This window comes from Micropterus salmoides, unplaced genomic scaffold (assembly GCF_014851395.1).
Source record: "Micropterus salmoides isolate LMB-PRFRI ecotype aquatic unplaced genomic scaffold, ASM1485139v1 Ms_hic_scaffold_9, whole genome shotgun sequence".
Classification (NCBI taxonomy): Eukaryota; Metazoa; Chordata; class Actinopteri; order Centrarchiformes; family Centrarchidae; genus Micropterus; species Micropterus salmoides.
This window is the reverse complement of record NW_024044681.1, coordinates 5,390,571-5,415,378: the sequence shown is the minus strand read 5'-3', so window position 1 is coordinate 5,415,378 and position 24,808 is coordinate 5,390,571. Positions and strand designations below refer to the sequence as shown.

The 24,808-nt window shown below is 44.9% G+C and overlaps 1 protein-coding gene across 1 annotated transcript in view; it reads left to right on the top strand.

Annotated features, from left to right (window-relative positions):
* Positions 1-8,570, top strand: part of LOC119895457 (keratin-associated protein 5-1-like) — a 43,748-nt gene extending 35,178 nt beyond the window's left edge. Inside the window, exon 2 of the mRNA XM_038708606.1 lies at positions 7,844-8,570. Coding sequence (XP_038564534.1) covers positions 7,905-8,570 — 666 coding nt within the window. The 5' untranslated portion in view covers positions 7,844-7,904. The remainder of the gene's footprint in view (positions 1-7,843) is intronic.
* The last annotated feature ends 16,238 nt before the right edge of the window (positions 8,571-24,808 follow it).

The window sequence follows — 24,808 nt, the reverse complement described above, 5'->3', positions numbered from 1 at the left end:
CCGGACGGATTCATAAAGCGGCCCGTAGGGATTCATGTTAGCAGCCTGTACTGATTCATACAGCGACCTGTAAGGATTCATACAGCAGTCCGTAGTGATTCATAAAGCGGCCCGGACGGATTCATACAGCAGTCCATAGGGATTCATACTGCGGCCCGTAGTGATTCATGTAGCAGGCCGTAGTGATTCATACAGCAGTCTGTAGGGATTCCTACAGCGGCCCGGACACCTAAAAATTTTTAGTTATGCATTTTAATAAATTTGTGAGAATTGATACCCAATTATGAATTTTTAAGATTCATAAAATCAAAATTTATTCCTCGTTTCCGGGCACCACCGGAGTTGTTATAATCCTAGAGACTCCGGGCCTCTAGGTAGTTTTGAATAATTATACAATTATTACTAGTGATCAGTTAGTTAATAATCGCTCAGTTATCTTAAATCAGTCAGTCTCATATCTAAAGGGTCAATTCTCTTGGCAGGAACTAGAAATAGGCAACACACACAGCTCTTGATTATATTACAGTGAATTTATTCTCTAACTAAGGTGATAAAAAGATGATTGGATACAGGGAACATAAACATTTGCTGAACAATGAGCCTGGAGGTTCGATTGTGGGAAGCATTTGACTCATACGGCATAGAAGAACTAATGAAAGTAAACTAATGCTATGATTTTAGGAGTTAAAATGGACATCTGATCACAGAATGTTTGTTAGGTCTTACTGCTTGTCGACCGCCTGCTTTTGGCCTGTTGCACGAGTCCCACACTAGCTGCCCGATCCTGGCTTTTTGCTAGGGATTCTCCGGGGTTCTCCGTGTCTGATTGAAAACGCCTCCTCCGTCTGGCAATTCGGCTGTTTTCAGGTTTCCTTCGTTGTAGCTGGCGAGACCACGTGGCTTGGTCTGACCTCGGTGAAGTTGGCTCGACGAAAAAGGCTTAAAATGGAACTTAGTCGTTCCTGAATTAGTCCAGTGTAACTTAACGGACTGATAACTTTAACAAACAAAAGAAACAAAGAAAATAAAACAAACTGAAGGCACATCGATGTCGTGGCACTTCAGGTGTGTAGCTCCAGGCGAAAAAAAGGGCCTGTTTCGTTGGCTGACTGAGGGTGCTGCCTGGCGCGGCACGCCGACGCGTGCCGAAGCGTCCAGAGGGCCGAGCAGAGTGGAAGAGAGCCAACAGCGAAGAGAAGAGCACGAGAGGTCGCGTGTCGCTCTTTTGTTGCCTGGGCCGTGGTTCCCCAGGGGGCGTCTCAGGTTTCCCCTGAGACTGCCTTTCTAAACTTAATGTCTAAAGAAAAGAAATCTATTTACACGTATTATAATCAAATATTTTCCACAATCGAACCTCAATGGTCGAACGGTTGTACTGTTGTAGGCATTTGGTAACAGGAAACAATTGTCACATTATTGGTCAGGATAGTTATACATTTAACGGCATTTCCAACGAGGGCATGTAATACTTATTTCGTCCACTTGGGGGAGCTCAGGTTATATGAGGAAAGCTTAGATTAAATCAAAGATCATCTCTCCTTAGGAACTGGGAATATTGTTGATTCATCCTTAAATTCAAGCTGGCGATTAAGAGTATAGTAAAACATTCCTTTGTCATCCTTTCTAAAGGAATTTGTAGGAAAGTATTATGAACAAGCATTGATTACATTAGATGGAGTGTCTTGCTGAAAATAAAAACACTGCAAACGCAACTTTCTTTTCAGCACTAATATCAACAACAGATAGCAACAACATGTTAACTGCTCAAATAGAGGCAAACGTAATCAGGTAACTAAAGATTTAATTAAACTTAATTAAATGCTTTGAGTTTTTGGAGACTGCAGTCCCTTTTACATTGAAAGTTCGGCTGTCCTGGACCATGTCACACTTGGGTGAGACAGGGGTTTTCCTTTTTGATGTGGTAATAAAACAAAGAATAGAAAGTCAAAGTCAGTTGCCACGGAAACATGTGTGGGGGGCCAGTTTTGATAGGCTGTTCAGGGAGATGCCAATGGCTGGCTTGTGTCCCTTTGTCAGTTTAACAGTCAGGCCCCGCGTTATCAGCTTCGGAATCAAAATGGTGTCAGTTTTATGGTCGGGACAGCACTTAGAGAAAGCAACTTTGACCCCTCCCCTTCTTCTCTGGGGAGGAGAAAGGAATTTAGAGTAGCTCCAAATTTATTCAATATAAAATGCACAAATCCACACCGTTGTTCACTACACTGGCATGGAGGCACTGATTGCTTGTCTAATTGTTTGAATTTTGTTCAGAGGCTAGATTTCTCCATGGAGATCTTCTCTTACCAGAGACCACCTTCACCTTGGCTGCTGCAATGGCATCAATAACATTTGTAATTTTAGAACTGAAATTATCTACAAGCTCATTCACTGAGACCCGTGAGAGGGCGGGTGTTGAGGAGAAAGCTTGAATAAATATTTCACTACTGTTTTCAGTGATATGCCGTTTTGTGATCACCTCTGTTTTAACATTTGTGTGCACGCAGATAGCACTCTCAAAGAAAACACAGGAATGATCAGAGAGAGCAACATCAGTCACCACAACCTTGGAAATGTCCAGACCCTTGGAGATGACCAAGTCCAAAGTGTGCCCCTTATTGTGTGTGGGCCTCGTCACATGTTGAGTCAGTCCATAATTATCAAGAACACAACACAGGTCTTTAGTCCCTCTGTCCTGGGGGTTGTCATCATGGATGTTAAAATCAGCAACAATAACCACACAGTCAAAGTCAATACAGATTATAGACAGCAGTTCACCAAAGTCATCAAAAAAGTTTGCACAGTATTTAGGGGGCCTGTAGATATTTAGAAAAAGAGCTTGAGAAGAGGAATTCAGCTGAAGAGCCACATATTCAAAAGAAGCAAAATTCCCATAAGACATCTTTTTGTATTGGAGGGAGTCATTAAACAAAATGGCAACTCCACCTCCTCTCTTATGCACTCTAGCCTCACTCATGAAACTGAAGCTTGGAGGGGTAGACTCGATAAGGACAGTGTGGTGTCCGAACAATAATGCTGCGATGATGTGTTGAGAAGAAATCCGCTTGACACTGTTCTTGATCATAAAAGATAAAACGTTTAACAAAGCTAATTTTAGTGTGTTAAAAACATTATCTGGCCCACTTTTTTCGACAGGTTGCAGCTGATGAGGAATTAATACTAAATTTGCAGGATATGTTGAGTGCTTCCTGTTTCTTAACACATTCACCGTGCTTTTTCTGTTACCTATCAAGACAGGGATGGAGAAGACTACCAGCACACTGGGCCCCGGCTTGTCCTGGGAAGAGTCATGAGTGCTATTTTCCTTGTAGCCTGGACCCAGCACATATCAGACAGAGCTTGCTGGGCTTTTTCAACATTGCAGAGCGGGAGGACGGGTCGGGTGCTGTATTTGTGACACGTGTCAAATCTGGAGGACTTAGAACCAGTGGTGGAGGTGGACGAGGGGTGAGGGGGGTTTAGGGTAGAGAGAATGGGAGTGGAGTGAGGGAAGGTGCGGGGAGTAAATTTGGTCCCAGCTCTAACCAGGTCTTCCATGTGATCAGTGAAGTCCAACAGGGGGGAGAGGGGAGAAAGGGTTTCTGGAGAAAAGGGTGACCTGGATGGGGATTGGGGGGTAGAGATGGTGAATCCTCACTGTTGGTTTTCAGTGAAGGAGGTGGAGGCTCTTCCTCTTGGCTCAGTTGTCTCCCGCTCCTCAGCCCCCGCTTTCTTCGGGCGGGGGCTGAGGTGGCTCTCCTTCAAGGTTTCTAGCGTGTTGTGTTATGTCTTCTTCTTGTTTAGATTCCTCTTGTCTCTTGTCCTTGGCAGAGGGAACAGATGAGTGACGCAGAAAGTAAAACAGGTTGGAGCTGAACAGTTTTACTCCTGAATTGTTAAGGCGAAGTCCATCTGCCTTAAAAAGATGTCTGCGGTCCCACAGAAAGTAAAAGTTTTCGATGAAATGCACTGAATGGACAGTACATGCCGTTGAGAGCCACGTGTTCAATGCCATCAATCTGCTGAATCTCTCTCCTCTTTGGATTGGCGGTATGGGGTCACTGATAAACACCTCAGCATTCAAAGAGCTGACTGTGTTCAACAGATTATTAAAGTCCTCTTTCAACACTTTCAACAAGTCAGACACCTTATCCTTCGAAAAGTATTTTGGTTTTCTTACTGCACATGCTTCTTACATCGTTTACAGCAGAGTCACCCACAATCAGAGTTTGAGGCCCAGTCATTAGCTTTCCCTGCAGCCTTTTACTTTCTGATTTACTCTCAGTCCTTACCCTTCTGTCTGAGGATGGGATGTTATCCAGGTCATCAGACGGAGATCCAGGGTCCTGCAATAGTGGAGAAAATCTGTTCTGCTGTTGCACACTCGGTTGTTGGGGAGGTTTGATGCTAACTCTCCCTTTCGCAGCTGTCCACGGCTGTGTCCTACCAAGAACAGGGGTTGAAGAGGCGCTCTGCCTGGATGTTAATGCAGGCCAGCCAGTCGTATCACAAATCTCAGGGCGCTGGGTTCTGCCTGTTACTCGTCATCCCATTTCCCCAGGAAATGATTTACTCTTGGGCTTTGCACCAAGAGCATTCCAGGGAGGACTCCCACTTTTAGATTTATTACCCAGTACACAGGCCTCCTGCTTCTTGGTGCTAATTAGCCGTGAGTTAACATGCTCTTGTCCACTGTTTTGGGTCCACGGTAAAGTGGTGTCATTCCCACATAATCCATTCACTTCCACATTTACTTCTAACCTGTGGATCTTGGTTTCCAGCACTGCAATTTTCTGTAGAAGTTTGTAGAAGTCGTCCATGGAGAAGGGGGGCATCTTGTTGCTAATTAGCATTAGCTATAACTCCAGTAACTGCAGTACAGGCTAGTGCTATTGATAGGCCGCACTCACGTAGCACTAAGATCATAAATGTTTTTAAAGTATGGCAAGAGCCAACTTTATCTGACAGTCCCAGTGATTTAAAAGAGCTGCTGCTTTCCAAGAGCTGCTGATTTCTAGCAGAAAAAAAGAGTTTAAGCAAAAGAATGCAAGCAGAGGCAAGAGCAAACAGCAAAGTGTCTGCACTGTAAGAAAGCAGGAAGTTGTAGCAATTCATCCAGCGGCCTGTAGGGATTCATACTGCGGCCAGTAGTGGTTCATACAGTGGCCCATAGTGATTCATACTAGTGGCCCGTACGGATTCATACAGCGGCCCGTAGGGATTCATACAGTGGCCCATAGGGATTCATACAGCAGCCCGTAGTGATTCATGTTTCCGTCTGTAGCGATTCATGTAGCAGCCTGTAGGGAATCATACAGCGGCCCGTACTGCCGCCCATAGTGATTCATACAGCGGCCCGTAGACTTTGCATGCGCATGACCTTGGCAATGCATCCAATGAAAGAGTCTCTGCTGGCTCAATTGGTTGTCCAATGCTGAACGGGCAGTATTCAAACAGGTCTAAGAATTCCTCTCAGAGAATTCTGGGAACTGTCCGCTAAACAATCATTCTTACAGTAGTTCTGCCTAAGCACTCACAGTTCTTTACATCTTTTTGCTACTCTCGTTAAATCTCAGTTGTTTACAAGAGTTTTGGTAGCTAACGCTACCATACTTTAGCTTAGCTGTTAGCGACTTTAGCTTAGCTTTCTCTCTCTCGCTGTCCCTCTTAAAACTTATAGGAAGGCCCTCCGTAATGCCAGAGCAGCGTACTACTCGTCATTAATAGAGGAAAATAGGAACAACCCCAGGTTTCTTTTCAGCACTGTAGCCAGGCTGACAGAGAGTCACAGCTCTATTGAGCCAAGTATTCCCATAGCTCTCAGTAGTTACAACTTCATGAGCTTCTTTAATGATAAAATTCTAGCTATTAGAGACAAAATTCACCAAGACCTGCCCTCAACTGGCACCGACTTATCTCTTAACTCAGGAACCTTAGAAACAGCTGTAGAACCAGATATATGTTTAGACTGTTTTGCTTCCCTCAATCTTTACCTACTAACTTCAATAATTTCTTCATCTAAACCATCAACCTGCCTCTTAGACCCCATCCCGACTAGGCTGCTTAAAGATGTTTTACCCTTAGTCAGCACCTCTATACTAGATATGATAGACAATCTATCTTTATCAACAGGCTATGTACCACAGTACTTTAAAGTAGCTGTAATTAAACCTCTTCTGAAAAAGCCCAAACTTGATCCGGATGTTTTAGCCAACTATAGACCTATATCTAACCTTCCATTTCTCTCTAAGGTTCTGGAGAAAGCAGTTGCTAAACAGCTGTGTGACTTTCTACAGAGCAATAGTTTATTTGAGGATTTTCAGTCAGGATTTAGAGCTCATCATAGCACAGAGACAGCACTGGTGAAAATTACTAACGACCTCCTTATTGCATCAGACAAAGGACTTGTCTCTGTACTGGTTTTATTAGATCTTAGTGCTGCATTTGATACCATTGACCATCAGATCCTATTGCAGAGACTGGAATATTTCATTGGCATTAAAGGAACCGCTCTAAGCTGGTTTAAGTCCTATTTATCAGATCGATTTCAGTTTGTACATGTTAACGATGAGTCCTCCATGCATGCCAAAGTTAGTCATGGAGTTCCACAAGGATCTGTCTTTGGACCAATCCTGCGCTCCCAGAATGCACCTGTGGTTCCTGGAGTCTCCAAAAGTAGAATGGGAGCCAGAGCGTTCAGCTATAAAGCTCCTCTCCTGTGGAACCAGGTTCCAGTTTGGGTTCAGGAGGCAGACACCATCTCCACATTTAAGAGTAGGCTTAAGACTTTCCTCTTTGATAAAGCTTATAGTTAGGGCTGGCTCAGGTGAGTCCTGAACGATCCATCCATCCATCCTTCGTCAACCGCTTATTCTGCGTACAGGGTCGCGGGGGTGCTGGAGCCAATCCCAGCTGACATCGGGCAAAAGGCGGGGTACACCCTGGACAGGTCGCCGTCCATCGCAGGGCCACACATAGACAAACAACCACTCACACTCACATTCACACCAAAGAACAATTTTGGAGACACCACTTAACCACTGCACCACCGCGCCACGAGTCCTGAACCATCCCTTAGTTATGCTGCTATAGGCCTAGACTGCCGGGGGATTTCCCATGATGCACTGAGCTCCTCTCTCCTCTACTTTCTCTCCCTCTGTATGCAACCTCATCCCATTATTGCATGTTACTAACACAACTTCTCCCCTTTCTGGTAGTCTTGTGCTTTCTCGTCCCTCTCCTCTCTCCTGTCACTTCCTGCAGGTGTTTCTGGCTCTGGAGCTTTGGAGTCTGGATCTGTGGTTGCGGGTCACCTGCTGCCCCCGTGTTCCTGCTCGACACCCTCTGCTGCAACGACTATTGTTACTAGTCCTATTATTATTGTTATTATAATCATTAACACTACTATAAATATCTGTACCATTTTTCATTTAGTCTATAGCAACATCACCTTTACTGTCTGTACCTCTGTGTGGATATTGTGTAGGCTGCTCCTCCCCGTCCCTCCCTCTCTCTGTCTGTCTCTCTCTCTCTCTGCCCACCCTGAGCCATGGTTCTGCTCGAGGTTTCTGCCTCTTAAAAGGCGGTCTAGACCCGCTCTTTTATGAAAAGCGCTGTGCTACCACTCCTGTTACAGGTGGAGCACTGAAGACATTTTGAACCAAAGATGAGCAAACACAGTTTACAGAGCAAACGAGTTCACTGGTTGTGTCTCAAATGTTCACTAAAGTTTTTAAGACTGAAGCAGTCTGTGATCCAGCAGACACGTTTGTATAAGTTTTAGTGCTGTCAATTTTCAGCCAGCAGTTCTGAGGAGATGAACTAATCTCTACTTGTTTGATTCCAGGTGATGCTTCCAGAAACAGGATCAGGAGGAACAGGATCACCGCAGTGGCTGCCCGGGCTGCATGGGCCACAGTTACGGCATGGGCCGCAGTGGCCACAGTGGCAGCCTGGGCAGCATTGGCCGCAGTTGCCGCATGGGCTGCATTGGCTGCAGGGGCCACAGTGGCAGTCTGGGCTACATGGACAGCAGGGACTGCATGGGCCGCAGTTGCTGCATGGGCTGCAGTTTCCACATGGGCCACAGTGGCTTCAGTGGCTGCTTGGGCTGCATGGGCTGCGGGTACGTCATGGTCCACAGTTGCCGCATGGGCTGCAATGGCTGTAGTGGCCGCAGGGGCTGCCGTGTGTACAGGGGCTGCAGGGGCTGCAGTGTGTGCAGGGACCGCATGGGCCATAGTTGCGGCATGGGCCGTAGTGGCTGCACGGGCAGCAGTGGCTGCCTCGGCTTCATGGGCAGCAGGGACCACATGGACTGCAGTGGCTGCAAGGGCCGCAGTGGCTGCAGGGGCTGCCGTGGCAGCGGTGGCTGCAGTGGCTGCCTGGACTGCATGGGCAGCAGGGACTGCAGGGACCCCATGGGCCGCAGTGGCCGTAGTCGCTGCAGTGGCGGCAGGAACTGCATGGGCTGCAGGGACCGCATGGGCTGCAGTTGCTGCAGTGGCGACAGGGGCTGTCTGGGCTGCAGGGGCCTCAGAGGCCACAGGGGCTGCCTGGGCTGTCCGGGCTAAAGGGGCCGCAGGGGCTGCAGGGGCTGCAGTGGCTGCCTGGGCTGAAGGGGTGGCAGGGGATGCAGTTGCTGCCTGGGCTACATGGGCAGCAGGAACCGCATGGGCTGCATGGGCTGCAGTGGCTTCCTGGGCTGAAGGGGCCAGAGTGGCTGCCTGGGCTGAATGGGCTGCAGGGGATGCAGTTGCTGCCTGGGCTACATGGGCAGCAGGAACTGCATGGTCTGCATGGTCTGCAGTGGCTGCCTGGGCTGAAGGGGCTGCAGTGGCTGCTTGGGCTACATGGGCAGCAGGAACCGCATGGGCCTCAGGGGCTGCAGTCATTGCCTGGGCTGCAGGAACCTCATGGGGCGCATTTGCTGCATGGGCCACAGGGGCTGCCTGGGCCACAGTTGCAGCAGTGGCTGCCTGGGCTGCAGGGGCCGCAGTGGCTGGAGTGGCTGCTTTGGCTGCATCAGCGGCAGGAAGCGCAGTGGCAGCAGTTGCCACAGTGGCAGCAGTTGCTGCTTTGGCTGCATGGGTTGCTCGGGCTGCAGGGGCTGCAGGGGCCGCAGGGGCTGCAGTGGCCGCAGGGGCTGCAGTGGCTTTTTGTTGGTTGACAAAAATAAATGAAGACTGATGTTTGGAACAACCCGGCACTTTAGTCCAGGGCTCAGGGGGGTTCAAACTATTAGTGGTTAAAACATCATCACTGTGTTCTCAATTTGAACATCTCTCAAATGTTTCTTTACTTTTCTTCTGTAACAGCTGAGTTCGACCATGAACGTGTTCAGGAGAGACTGAACATGTGAAAGTTTTCATTGTTTGAAACATAAAATGTTCTCTGTTATTTCCATTATTAAACAGTATATGTTCTTGTTTTGAGCTTTTCGGTTTTTAGTTTGATCTCTGGTGTGTTTGTAAAATATGCTGCACTTTAGTATTAAGAGTAATCCTAAAGTACAGATTATCATTTATAAGTCACTGTCTTTATAATCATATGATTTTTTATGTATTTTGATCATAAAAATTAATGAGCCATATTTAATTTAGTGATTTTTAAAAAGTGCAATTTGTTGTATCTTTAAATTTAATTTGCCTCATTTTAGAAAGTTTAACAAATGTTTTTTCTCATTCATTTAATCATGATGTCAGTTTGAATAAATGATGATATAAGTCGGATGGTAATTATTGAAGTAACAAATTTTTGATAAATAATTTGCTAACATGTGAAACATGATTTCTGCCATGTGTGGTCATCTTGTGCTCAAACGCTCAAAGATGACCATATGCATAGGAGCCATTATACATAAGGGGGACATCTCCCCCCCCACATTTCAAAATCTATGTTTTGTCCCCCCTCACTCCGTCAATTTCGGGGTTGGCTCATGGCCGAGGTGGTTTGAAAGACTAGTCATTCAATCACACACCGCATCAGACATGATTAAACGGTTGAAACGCGGACATAAATCACATTGGCCTATAGAAAACATGTGACACAAGGCAAAGGTGGTGCTGAAAAGTTAAGGGAGAGAAAAAAAAGTTTGGGTGCAGCAAAGCGCCTCAATAGGCTACGTTTCTTTTGTGCTGCTGTTACTAGCCTGCCTGAAGACAGCAGTGAGGACTCCTGCTGCAGGGTGGGTAGGAACTTGTTACAAATAACGCACATTTGCTAAGTAAATACATTAAAAAAAAAGTAATTGGCACCTTTTCACGTACCTTTTTTAAAAACTGTACTTTTACTCTTTACTCCAGTATTTTCTTTAGGTCAGTAATCTACTCTTAATTTCTCTACATTTTCCATTCATACCTTAATAACTTAACCAGTCTGTAATCTGCATTTTGCTTCATTAACCGAAACGATCCAGTCTGTGTGCGCAATAACATTTAGAAAATCAAGCAAACACCTTTTTCATTTTAAGGCTTTATTGTTCTAATAATATAACACCATGACACTGCTGGCCGTGTTCGAAAGCAGCCTGCGTCGCTCTTTAACAAACCGGCAAATAATACTTTCACTTTCCATTAAAGTCTCTGCAGAGCAAACGTAGACTTCACACTGTAACATAAGTTAGATGATCAGTAGAATGATTCTGATATATTAACAGTATCCTGTTGTTGAAAAGAGTATCGCTTTCTTTTGATGGATACCCTAACTCTAACCCTGCCGACCTCTGATTCTTCTACTTGCTATGGCAGCCAAAGTTCAACTGCTAATCCAGTTAACTGTTACAGCGTATTCTCTATCCAGGTAGCCATCAAATGTCTTCCTTTGTGGCAGCTTGATGTTACTCTTTGTCTGTATTTTCTCTATAATGTATCGATTTTCTCCACTAGGCTTCACTTCTTCATCGCAGGGTTGTGCTGTGAAATGAAGTTTCTGTTATTTAGCTGGAGTGCATTCTAGTAGTAACGAGCAACGCAGTGTTACTTGGACTGTAATATTATTACAGTAACACGTTGCTGCCCAACACTGTTTGTCACATGCTTGGTTCTGGTTTGGGTCTGCATGTCGGTCTGTTTTGTCTGTGTACAGTGGCGTTTTTATCTGTAAAAAATTGGTGGGGCACCAACCATTTCAAAAGATAGGCTATACAATTCTATGGTATGGGATGCATTTTGATATCGTTCGGTTCGGGAGTTCGTCTTGAGTTTGTTCCTGTCTGCTTATGGTTCTGTCTGTGAGTGTTCTGTCAGTTTGGTCCGTGTCTCTGTATTATGCTCTGTTTCCTGTTTTAGTTTGAAGTAGTCTGTGTGTGTTGCTTGCATCCAGCTTGTTCCCTGTTCTGTCTTGATCTCCTGTGTCCTGCATTTGGGTGCTCAACCTATCATCCTCATCCCCCATCCTGACAGAACTTGGAGCCTGACACTGCGCCTTTCACTGCAACAGCATCTGCTGAGGTGTTACCTGCTGAAAAGTTGCATCACATTTTATCACTGCAACTGCAGCCAGGAGCAGAAGAGTGTCCAACAGACCAGACACAAAGTTTGTGGTGTGCAATTGGTTTTCCTGAGGATGTCAGAAAATCTCTGTTTGGCCATCCAGCTGTAAACTACACAGTCCTGCAGGTCTACATCTGCTTCAGGGAGGAGAATAGCAGGAATAAGAACAGTTGTTGTTGGGCATGTCAAGGAGTGTTGTATGCTATCTTTACCATCACCGCACAGACAGATGTGGTGTCTTCTGCGTGAAACTGCATGTAGCACCATGAGATCACCATATCCTGCAATGTCACGTGATGCAACCACTGCTATTTCTGCTGATGCTTCCACCTGGAGGCACAATGAAAGTCCAGCAGCAACACAGTCAAGTCTGCGTACAGCCTCCTTGCTCCCTCTAGGATTTTATGTCATGTGACATGGTGAAGTTTTGCAGCGCCGGTGACCCTGAACACATCTACAGGCCAAAATTCACTCATGCTCATAGTGCCACCTGCTGGCAGCAGGAAGTGAACCTTCAATGATGCAGCCCTGGCGCCCTGTTTCAGTTAGATGCGCAAAACTGTTGTGTATCATCAAAATCACTCATTCTCATAGCACCACCAACTGGCAATAGCAAGTAAGCCATTTCACTTTCCGGCTCATTCTCTGCTGCGACGACACCGTCTGTACTGTTTGCCTCACTGTGTCCACTCGCTGTGTGTGTGTCTAGTTGTCTTGGGTTGTCTAGCTTGTTCAGAATTGTCTATCGCTATGGGTGAACTACACAAAACTATTTGGATTATACTCATCATCCCTTGGCTCATCACCTACAAATGCTACAGATTACTACCAGAGCTACATGGAAAAAATGGACTCGCCTACTCCAGGGAAGTCCTGCTCCAACTCCGGTCCTCCATGCCCCAGTGTATCAAACCATCAAGTGTCCTTCCAGCCGAAATACGAATGAGGAAAAGGGGAATAAAGGTAGGGTGCGCTGCAGGCTGAGAAAAGAAACCTTCAAATCCCCTCTCCCCTCCATCATCCCGTCTAATGTGCGTTCTCTCCGAAACAAACTGGACGTACTTCACGCAAAATCAAAGAATCATGCATCATTGCCCTGACCGAAACCTGGCTTGATGAGGCTGTTCCAGGCTCCGTGGTAGATCTCGACAACTTCACCGTCTTCAGGACAGATCGTACGAAGGAGTTGGGCAAGGAGAGAGGGGCGGAGGGGTCTGCATGTTCATGTTCATAACGACTTAAAGATCCACAACAAGGTCTGTACCCCCCACTTACAAATGCTGACCCTGTCCCTCCGTCCATTCTACCTTCCATGGGAATTCCCCACTGTTGTCATCAGCTGTGTTTACATCCCTCCCAGTGCCAACACCAAGGCTGCAGCCGAGCTAGTGGCCAACAATGCTAACAACATGCAAGAGAAATATCCAGAAGCCCCAGTGTTCATTGTTGGTGATTTTAGCAGTTGCAGAGTCAACAGTGTGCTGCCGTCATTTCAGCAATATGTGGACATTCCGACAAGGAGAGCAAACACTCTTGACCTTTGTTATGGCAATATTTCAGACGCATACATCTCAAGGGCTCACCCACCGCTCGGCTTCATGGACAACAATATTTTTTTTCTACATCTGCATTCCAGACCGGTGCTGAAAAGTCACAAGCCACAGGTCTACAGTGTCAACCAGTGGTCGGAGGACGCAATTACACAACTACAAGGCTCACTTGCCTGCACGGACTGGACAACCTTGACGTGAGAGTCTGCGTCATCACAGACTACATCAAATTCTGCATCACAACAACCACACCAAGAAATATCCAAACCCTGGACAACTCATCGTATTAACTACAGTTTACAGGGAAAAACGGAAAGCCATTCAACAACAAGACTGGGCCTCACTAAAAACCATCAGCCGTCAATTAAAAAATTACATCATCAAAGCAAAACACAAATACAAAGAGAGACTTGAGCAGGCATGAACACTAAATAGTGTTTTCAAAGAGTAACAACACTAACCAGACGTGATCCCAGACCCAAACTAACCACAATAACAGATCCATCATCTTTTTCTGAAGAGCTGAACATTTTCTATTCACGGCTGCTCCTTTCACAGTAGAAGACGTGAGGCGGCAACTGAGACGGTGCAAACCAGGCAAGGCTCTAGGACCGGACGGCATCCAGGCACAGGTGCTGAGAGACTGTGCCATGGAGCTCTCTCCCACTCTTCAGTCCATCTTCACGGAATCCTACAGGACTGCTTCTATACCCACCCTGTGGAAAACATCCACCATCATACCGGTGCCCAAGAAACCCCGAAACTGACACAGCTCCAACCTTCCAATTGACGGACCACAATTGGATCCTTTACAGTTTGCCTACAAGGCCAAAAGGGGGACGGAAGATGCAGTGGCATCTGCATCACCTGGGAATTTTGCCAGACTTCTTTTTATTGACTATAGTTCTGCCTTCAACACTATTCAGCATCACCAGATGATTAGGAAACTCCACCATCTCAACGTTCCCGCAGTTCTCATTCACTGGGTTTACAGCTTCCTCAGCGACAGACCACAAACAGTCAGAGTGGATTCTGTGACGTCCTCCTGTCACATTTTGCTTGTCGGCCATGTTTATGGTTACCCCTGTGTGAGTTTTCGTGATATTTGATCAGTTCAGTATCTGTTATTTAGTCTGTTGTGCTTTGGGGTTCAGTCCTGTTTGCTGTCCAGTGTCCAGTAACCTAGTTTATATCTGCGTTTAGTGTTGTCCTGTTTCCCAGTTGGTTCCGTCTCTGTTCCCTACTTCATTCTGTTAGTCAGTTGTTTCTTGTTTGAGGTTCGGTTCCTGCTCTTGTGTTCTCTGTGTAGTTTATCTGTCTTGTCTCTTAGGTTTAGCTCTGCATCTCAGCCCTGTGTCATAGTTCTGTGTCTCAGTTCATGTCTTAGTGTTTACTTCTGGTCTGTGTACTTGTGTTTTCTGGGTTAACTGTCTCTCTGCCGGCCTGCCTCTCTGTCACCCCCGGTTGTCTCTGCCTTCCTCGTTAACCTGATCCCGGTCACCTGTGTTTCTCCCTCCCAGCTCGTTAACCCGTGTGTGCATGTATACTTGTTTGTTTCCTCAGTCTGTGTCTGGTCATTGTGGTGTGTTACACTCAGTCGTGTTCGAGGGGAAGGGTGTTCTGTCAGCCTGTTGGATTTTCCCGTCTACTGCCTGTAAGCCTGCTAACCTGTTTTTCATTTGGAATAAAAACCCTGAACTGTATCACTGCTTCAGTGTCTTGCGTTTGGGCTCATCTCCTCTGCGCTCACCCATGCAACACCAGACCCCCACAAGGTTGTGTCCTGTGTCCATTTCTGTTTACCCTATACGCCAATGAGTGCACCAGCCCCTCACCCATTACCACATATATCTCTGTTTTAAGCTATCAAGACTCCATCTCTCACCTCACGCAGTGGTGTTCAAATAATTATCTTCAGATGAATGTTGCAATAACAAAAGGAATGTTAATTAATACACCCAACACCTACAGCACAGCCCATAATGTCACCCCCAACCCTACATGCATCAATAATCTGTTGAAAGCTGTTAAAAGGGTGGAGTGCTTCAGATACCTTGGACTCACTCTGGACAATAAACTGAAATTTGATCAACATACCACTGACACTTTCAAACACTGCCAACAAAGACTCTCTGCCATCCGTAAACTTAAATCTCCTTTGGCTGCTCCCCACCTTCTGCTGCTGCTCTACAAAAGCATAATTCAACCCGTCCTTCTTTACTGTTCAATCTGTTATTTCAACATACTCACTGTGACCAATAAGAACAAATTTACACACACCACAAACAATGCCTCCAAAATAATTGGTTTCCCCACCCCCAACCTCTCCTCTGTCCTCAACTGGAAAGCCATTTTACGGAAAGCGCACATTATAGCACACAACATCAGTCATCCTCTCAACACATTTTTCACTCCACCATCAGGACGTATAGATCCCTGGTCTGGAAACAGGCTCACTATAGCAGGAGTTTTATCCCTTCTGCCAGAACAATACTCAACAAGAGTACTTGCTGATTTAAAACTATAATTTGGTTTGGGTGTCAATTTGTGTATAAAATGTACAGGACGCTGTTATATATGTTCATGTTGTTTATATGTTAGATAATCTAATCTAATTTCTGACAAAAAAGAGGAGAATACAATGCCATACCAAATGCAGACCATGTGAATTGGCTCAATAGATATGAATTACACTGCCACTACACTTTGTGGTGATCTCCCTGCAGGGTACACCTAGATGGGATTGGCTCTCAAAGGACCATAGTGGACAGACATGTATGTCTAGAAGGCCCCATCACCAGAGAAGCTGATGTCGGCGGCACAAAATCTCCAGAAAGGGAGACTACTACCTGCACATAATGTTAGTTGTGGATGGTTGGTGGATGTCATTGGTCCATTCGTGAAGCCTCTCTTTACAGACAACATTGTAAACAAGAAGACGCTGTGGAGATAAAACTCGCGGACTGGCCGTCGGACCGAGGGCCGTTTTAGCCTGTTGTCAATATTCAACTTAACCAGCGGCAGCGATGACATACCCTAGCGATCTTTTTTAATTGCAGGAGAATCCACACAACAGCTGCGTCTCACTCTCTCATCCAGACTTTTGTCAAAGGAGAATATAAAAGTTGAATGTGGAACAGGGCAGCCACAGTCCCTTAGACCTGTAGATCGTCAGCCTCCTTCCTGCTTTTAACCTGATGGTATGATCATCACACTCAACTGGTTGCATGCACACACACATCAACACATTGTTGAGTCAGTGCGTGAGTGTGCGTGGCCGAGCAGTGTGGAGACAAAATGCACAGGTGATCGAGAAAAAAGGCAGAGCTGAGACAGAGAAAAAGCAGGAATAAAGTGCTGTTAAATGCTGTAAAATTACAGATATCATTCATGATTTAGGGACATGGTGTTACTACTAGCAGGGCTGCCCTTGTGTCACATAATTTTGTCATATCACAACTACCTTTCCAGAGATAATTCTATTTAAGTAATCTGTCATGAGTTGTAGTTTTTGCCATTTGTTTCTGGTGTCCTTCTGTTTTCCTGTTCTTCTTGTTTCCTTGTCCTTAGTGTTTATGTCTTGTCTGGTGTTCTAGCTCATAGTCCTGTGTTGTTTTGATATTGGTTTGGGAGTCTACTTGTTATATTGTTTCTTAGTCACTGCCTTAACTCTTGTTCCTGCGTTTTAGTTCTTTGTCCTTGTTCCCAGTCCTGTACCTTAGTTCATGTTAAGTGTTCACTCTGGTCTGTTTTGTGTTCAGTAATCTGTGTTCCGTCTGTTCCCCCAGTTGTCACTCTGCCTGTATGTCAGTCTCTCTATTCACTGTCTCTCTCTGCCTGCCTCGTTAATCTCATGTCCTTCACCTGTGTTGCTCCCGCCCTGCTCGTTAGTCCCTGTGTGTGTGTGTGTGTGTGTGTGTGTATATATACCTGGTGTTTCTGTCTTGTCTTGGTCGGGTCATTGCATGCTGTCTCCTGTTGTTTGTCGTGTCTCCCGGTCGTGTTACCCTGCTTCCTTTGGATATCTGTTTGGACTACCTTTGTTTTGGGACTCAGTCATCAGCTACTCTGTTTGTAAGTGTGCTCGCCTTTTGTTGTATTAAAACCACTGAACCATACCTGCTCCGCTCTGTGTCCTGCGTTTGGGTCCTCCAACCTGCCTCACCCATACCAAACAGTGACATAATCATGCCATGTAGGAAAGCTAGAGATGCGTCTGTAAGGGAATAATCTGGAAAAGAAAGACCTGTATACTCGTGTAACCGAGCGGTTATTAGTTCGCCTATACATTTTATGTGGCTACCAAAATAACAACACGGACGCTCCGTTGTCTGAACCAAGACGGGACATCTTTATTATTTTTTTCTTCGTCTCTTGTACAGTGTTGAACCGGAACAACACCCCAACTTCTGTTTCTCTCCCACTTCAAAATAAAAGCCTCTACTCAACAAGGTAGATAACACTCGTCTCAGGTGGACATATCTACAGTAACCCAGAGCGACCAGACCTTCATGATGAGAAACATAAACCCAGTCAGAGCACTGAGGAAATGCAAAACAAACAATCCAAAAGTGCATATTGTACATATTCAACGTAGTGATGAAACGCGCTCTGTAGAGCAGTTGGTCTGTTTGGGCTACTGTTGAAACATAGCGGTGTATTTAGATAGAAACGTCTCATTCTAAGGTAATGAAAACACAACGGTTTATTATGTAAGGTCTTTATACACCACTGAAAACATAGTTATGGATATTATATTGCATTTCTGTCAATAGATCCTCAGAAATATTACAGACTGAACCTTTAGCTCTCACATTAAACAATCTTGAAGGACCGCCGTTTTTCACTTTTGTAACAAACATCAGGAACATCCTGCCTCAAAATTATATGGAAAAACTAGTTCATGTTTTTGTTTCTTGTCTGGCATGTGTGCCGACACGAACCAGTAAAAGAGATCACATTTCTCCTGTTTTAGCTTCTCTGCAATGGCTTCCTGTAAAATCCAAAATAGGATTTAAAATCATTCTTCTCACCTATAAAGCTCTTAATGGTCAGGCACCAACCTATGACAGTTTCTGGGTACCTCTGGTAATTTTAACATAAAGTCCATTTTTAAATCACTAATGTTTTAGGAAAAGTCATTTACACATGGACAAAGCAGTAGCAAGACCTGGCATCAAGTACGAGCCAAACGACTGATGTTATCATTCAAAAGAATCTGCTTCATGGTGAGAGAGTTTGACAGTTGACCAACATGACATTCCCATCATCTCCAACAACTAACCGATTCCAACCAACTATCACAGAATGTTCTATCAGCGCGACAGCAAGACACTCAACGTCATCCCCTCGTTTGAGGAGGACGGTAGCTCACCAGCTTTGTGCTTTTGACCTGTCTACTCCAGTGCTTGAAGTGGGCTGGTACACAACAGTACGTGGTACCGGAACCTCCATGTTTTACTCTTTGGCGTACTGGGACATTTTCTTGCGTACTGGCACTTCTCCCAAGCTGCCGGTCCTCTCCTCTGCCCTCTCCATATCAGGTTCTCTGGGTGCTACGTGATTCTCACCTGCCTGAAATCTCGGAGAGAGACGAGGGAGAAGAGAAGCTCTGTCCCCCCCAAATTGGTATTGGGAATAAGTGGTCTGCCTGCCATCAGGATCCCAGTACAGACTACAGGGGTGTAGAGTCACTCTCAGTGAAGTGGAGCTGTAGATGTCAGTAAGGAGCCTCCCATTAACATAACAGATTCTATAAATCTGCACACGTTTTCACAGATACCAAACTCTCTTTCTCTTTCTGTCTCTCTCTCAGAGAGAAAATCAGCTCTCCAGCTGCAGTCGTATCGTCTCATCGTCCGTGTTTTCTTCAAGAGAGTTTCTCTTGTTTAGTTTTTCAGTGTGTAAATGATCTTGTTACACCTGAGTAGGTAAATCTGACAAATCAGTGTGTTTATTTACTTTTAGAAACTTGTTCTGTATTTCCTGCTCTGTGACAAATGGAACTGTTTTTTTACTGGAAATGTATTTTCTGCTTTATGGTTCGACTCCACTGGTATTTGTGCTTGGTTCATTAGTTTCTGGATCATTTTCTTTCTTTCTAACTTTGATTTGTGTTACCAAACATATTTTTGATTCCTGATGGAACACCTTTTACAACCTAACAGCTTTCATGCCTGCAGATTTTGCATCAGTACCACCCTGCTGGGTCGTTACTACTTTAGTCCTGTGACTGTGAGTGGAGACAACAGCCACACACTATCTAAACCAACACACCACCTGTCAATTTAATACTAATTTATTGCACTTGATATGTGTCATAGAGTGTTAGTTACACTGTACTTGAACCATGACCTTACAGATGCTGTTAATGTCACCCCTTTTCCTTTTCTTTCTTTCTTTTATTAAAGGTAGTATAGAATGGAAAATTTATCCTTGGCATAACTGAATAAAAATAGTTTTGGAACTGACAGACGGTGAGCCTCAATCTCCATAGTTTCCACATTCTTATTTACATCTCATACACGCAAACACAAAAACAAAAACAAAATGGTGAATGCCAACAAGCACTAATGTGATGCAACAAGCACCAGATGTGACGCAAGTCTGGAAACTTCATTGTTTATGTGCCCAAACTTTACATAAACCAGTTTACGTTCCAGAGATCACAAGCTCACCGAGCTGGTTGTTCAGTGTGACTAAAAGAAAGTGCTTTTACAGTTCCTCTTGCTGCACTGGCTCAAATCTGTGATTCATGTTTCAGCCCGTAGTGATTCATATAGCAGCCCATAGTGATTCTTACAGCAGCCCGTAGTGATCAGCCCTTAGTGATTCGTACAGCAGCCGTAGTGATTCATGTAGCAGCCCGTGGGTGATTCATACAGCAGCCGTAGTGATTCATGTAGCAGCCCATGGGTGATTCGTACAGCAGCCGTAGTGATTCATGTAGCAGCCTGTAGTGATTCGTGTATTGGTGATTGGCCCGTAGTGATTCATGAGATGGAGTCTACAACCCACACAAGTGGCTCAGGTAGTGCAGCTCATCCAGGATGGCACATCAATGCGAGCTGTGGCAAGAAGGTTTGCTGTGTCTGTCAGCGTAGTGTCCAGAGCACGGAGGCGCTACCAGGAGACAGGCCAGTACATCAGGAGACGTGGAGGAGGCCGTAGGAGGGCAACAACCCAGCAGCAGGACCGCTACCTCCGCCTTTGTGCAAGGAGGAGCAGGAGGAGCACTGCCAGAGCCCTGCAAAATGACCTCCAGCATGACCGGTTTGGCGGTGGGTCAGTAATGGTGTGCGGTGGCATTTCTTTGGGGGGCCGCACAGCCCTCCATGTGCTCGCCAGAGGTAGCCTGACTGCCATTAGGTACAGATCTTCAGACCCCTTGTGAGACCATATGCTGGTGTGGTCGGCCCTGGGTTCCTCCTAATGCAACACAATGCTAGACCTCATGTGGCTGGAGTTTGTCTATGGACCGGCCCGCCCGTTCCCCAGACCTGAATCCAACTGAGCACATCTGGGACATCATGTCTCGCTCCATCCACCAACGCCACGTTGCACCACAGACTGTCCAGGAGTTGGCGGATGCTTTAGTCCAGGTCTGGGAGGAGATCCCTCAGGAGACCATCCGCCACCTCATCAGGAGCCCAGGCGTTGTAGGGAGGTCATACAGGCACGTGGAGGCCACACACACTACTGAGCCTCATTTTGACTTGTTTTAAGGACATTACATCAAAGTTGGATCGGCCTGTAGTGTTTTCCACTTTGATTCTGAGTGTGACTCCAAATCCAGACCTCCATGGGTTGATACATTTTTGTGTGATTTTGTTGTCAGCACATTCAACTATGTAAAGAAAGGAGTATTTAGAGATTATTTCATTCATTCAGATTTAGGATGTGTTATTTTAGTGTCCCCTTTATTTTTTTGAGCAGTGTACATTTCCAGAGTCAGGAAACGGGCAGGAAACATCACTGCAGATCCATCTCACCCCGGGCACAACCTGTTCCAGCTCCTCCCCTCTGGTAGGCGCTACAGATCACTGTACGCCAAAACCAACAGACACAGAAGCAGTTTCTTCCCACAAGCCATCACTCTGATGAACAGCTGATTTCTGACTCACAGTGTCAGGAACAATTCCTGTGCAATAACCCAGTAACTCTGCCTCTAATCAGCACCTGTTTACTGGTTTCCACTTATTATGTATTCACCATTCAACATATTATACACCATATTTCAGTGCTGTTCACACTGTTCATATTGTATATACTGTATACCAAATATACTGTACACCTACCTCAAGTAAATAACACCTGCACATAATACTTATTTATTCCAGCATCCTTAACACTATGCTCCATCAAACTGTGTACATGAATTCATGTATGTGTATCTGTACATCACATCCACCTCTGACTTGTACATAATAATAATTTACTCCTGCATCCTTTGCACTCTACTCATCTTGATCTGCTGAATTGAAAGATGTGCTGTGTTGCTGACGTATTGCGGTAAGCGTGTCGACTCATTTCCGTTTCCGGTGCTTGTGTGTTGGTACCGTGTTGTGCTGCTCTCGCTAAATAACAGTTACATTTGTTAGATTACAGCGGCCAACTGTTCGCTAAACACTTATTCTTTACAGTAATTTTGCCTAAGCACTCACAGTTCTTTCCATCTTTAAGTGACTGCTGTTCAATCTCATAGTTGTTCTAAAGTTTTGGTAGCTGACGCTACAGTACTTTAGCTTAGCCGTTAGCGACTTTAGCTTAGCAGCTAGCGATGGCTTCTCCTTCTCCCTCTCTCTCTCCTACTTTCTCCTGCTCGGTGTGTCAGATGTTCAGTTACTCCTCTGCCTCCTTTAGCGGTAATGGTACATGTAATAAGTGTAGTTTATTTATAGACATGGAGGCGAGGCTCAGTGATTTAGAAGTCCGGCTCCGCACCTTGGTAGATCAGTCTTTAGCTACTGTAGCTAGCCAGTCCCCGGTAGTCGGTGCAGAACGGCCTGAGTTAGTCTCTGGTAGCCGTCCCCCGGCATCTCCTGTGCAGCCAGGAAAGGGGGGCGGCTGGGTGACTGTCCGAAGGAGGAATAGTCGTAAGCATTCAAAGTCCACGGGGCATCATCAACCTGTTCACATTTCTTACAGATTTTCCCCACTCAGCGACACACCCGCTGAGAAACCAACTCTGATCATTGGAAGCTGGAAGCAGGAGGTGGAGTTGCAGCTATCTTCCACTCTAGCCTATTAATCAGCTCTAAACCTAAACCAAACTATAACTCATTTGAAAGTCTTGTTCTTAGTCTTTCGCACCCAAGTTGGAAATCACTGCAACCAATTCTCTTCGTTATAGTGTACCGAGCACCTGGTCCGTCCTCTGAATTCTTATCTGAATTTGCAGAGTTTTTGTCAACTTTAGTCCTTAAAACGGACAAAGTTATTATCGTAGGGGATTTTAATATTCATGTGGACGTTGAGAATGACAGCTTCAGTACTGCGTTTATCTCTCTGTTAGATTCCATCGGCTTCTCTCAGAGTGTTCATGAACCGACTCACTGTTTTAACCACACCCTTGACCTTGTTTTGGTGTATGGTATTGAAATTGAACATTTAGTGGTGTTCCCACAGAATCCCTCTTTATCCGACCACTGTTTGATAACTTTTGAGTTTGTATTGCTGAACTACTCGCCACTGGGCAAAAATTTCTATACAAGATGTCTGTCTGATAGTGCTGTAGCTAAATTTAAGGATGCGATTCCATCAGCTCTAAATACATTATCTAGTCACAAAGTAACGGAGGACTCCTATGCTAATTTCAGTCCCTCCCAAATCGATCATCTTGTTGATAGTGCTGCAGGCTCGCTGCGAATGACACTCGACTCTGTAGCCCCTCTAAAAAAGAAAATAATAAAACAAAGACGGTTAGCTCCATGGTATAATACTGAAACTCGCAAATTAAAGCAAATATCACGGAAACTTGAGAGGAATTGGCGTTCCACCAAAGTGGAAAATTCTCGTTTAATTTGGCAAGATAGTCTTAAAACTTATAGGAAGGCCCTCCGTAATGCCAGAGCAGCGTACTACTCGTCATTAATAGAGGAAAATAGGAACAACCCCAGGTTTCTTTTCAGCACTGTAGCCAGGCTGACAGAGAGTCACAGCTCTATTGAGCCAAGTATTCCCATAGCTCACAGTAGTTACGACTTCATGAGCTTCTTTAATGATAAAATTCTAGCTATTAGAGACAAAATTCACCAAGACCTGCCCTCAATTGGCACCGACTTATCTCTAAACTCAGGAACCTTAGAAACAGCTGTAGAACCAGATATATGTTTAGACTGTTTTGCTTCCCTCAATCTTTACCAACTAACTTCAATAATTTCTTCATCTAAACCATCAACCTGCCTCTTAGACCCCATCCCGACTAGGCTGCTTAAAGATGTTCTACCCTTAGTCAGCACCTCTATACTAGATATGATCAATCTATGTCTATCAACAGGCTATGTACCACAGTACTTTAAAGTAGCTGTAATTAAACCTCTTCTGAAAAAGCCCAAACTTGATCCGGATGTTTTAGCCAACTATAGACCTATATCTAACCTTCCATTTCTCTCTAAGGTTCTGGAGAAAGCAGTTGCTAAACAGCTGTGTGACATTCTACAGAGCAATAGTTTATTTGAGGATTTTAAGTCAGTATCTGTCTGTCATATAATGTACTTCTTTTCCCGGAAAATTATCACAATTACAAATTCCCTGGTATTCTGATGTTCATTTCTTTCGGTTGCGTTGGAACAACTCAAAAAGTACACCATAAACCCAATATGCTCCTTTAACCAGTAATGCCGTGTAAAAATTCAAGACTTGGGCCAGATAAGAAAGCTTGAACTTTTACCAACATTTTTATTATCAACAAAAACAGACACCAATTAGAATACAACAGTTCCACCGGAGTGTGTCAGAGATCGGTGTAAAATAGAGTCCCATTCTGTTACCAGAACAGAGACCCGAGTCGACATGAAAACCATGTAACGACTGACTTTCACCTCCTTTTGGACCTCCTTTTATAGCTCTGTTTCTTGGCTTTACATCATCTTTTGGCTCTCTTTCCTACTGCACCTGAATCTGGGAAAGTCCAAGATTTTCACGTGCCCAAGTATTTGGTGGGAAAGTCCCTGACTACCTGCTCCTCCTCTCTGTGTCCTCTGCATGAACTCTGCTTGATCAAGCCATTTCTTCCATAACCTGACTTTTATGGAATAAACTGGTGTTGTTTGTGCTCTGTGCTAGAAACAGGACATTCTTACTGTGATGGACTATATTGATGTATGTTTTGTTATACAATTTGCACAAAATCTGCTTCTATATTTTACTTTGCAGGTATTTTGATGATATCTCACTGTGCTCCCTCCCTTTTCTCCCAAAGCACACGAACTTGCCCGCACACACACACACACACATGTGCCTGGGCAGTTAGATACAGAAAGGAGCACACACACTCAGAGCTGTAGAGTTTTAACACTGTGATCATAACTTTACAATATAAAATAACACTTTAAATGATGACAATGTAGACCACCATTGCTCTAATAATTAATGATAACAATTTAGGCTATAATGCTCCAAATTAATTCACAACACCATCAATGACTTTCTTCTAGTGATTCATATTGCAGTAATGATAGTGAGAATCACCTTTCGGGTAAAATGATGCTGAAAGGAGTATTTCCACTAACGCCATTAACCCTAACTAACTGAACCTAACCTTTTTCT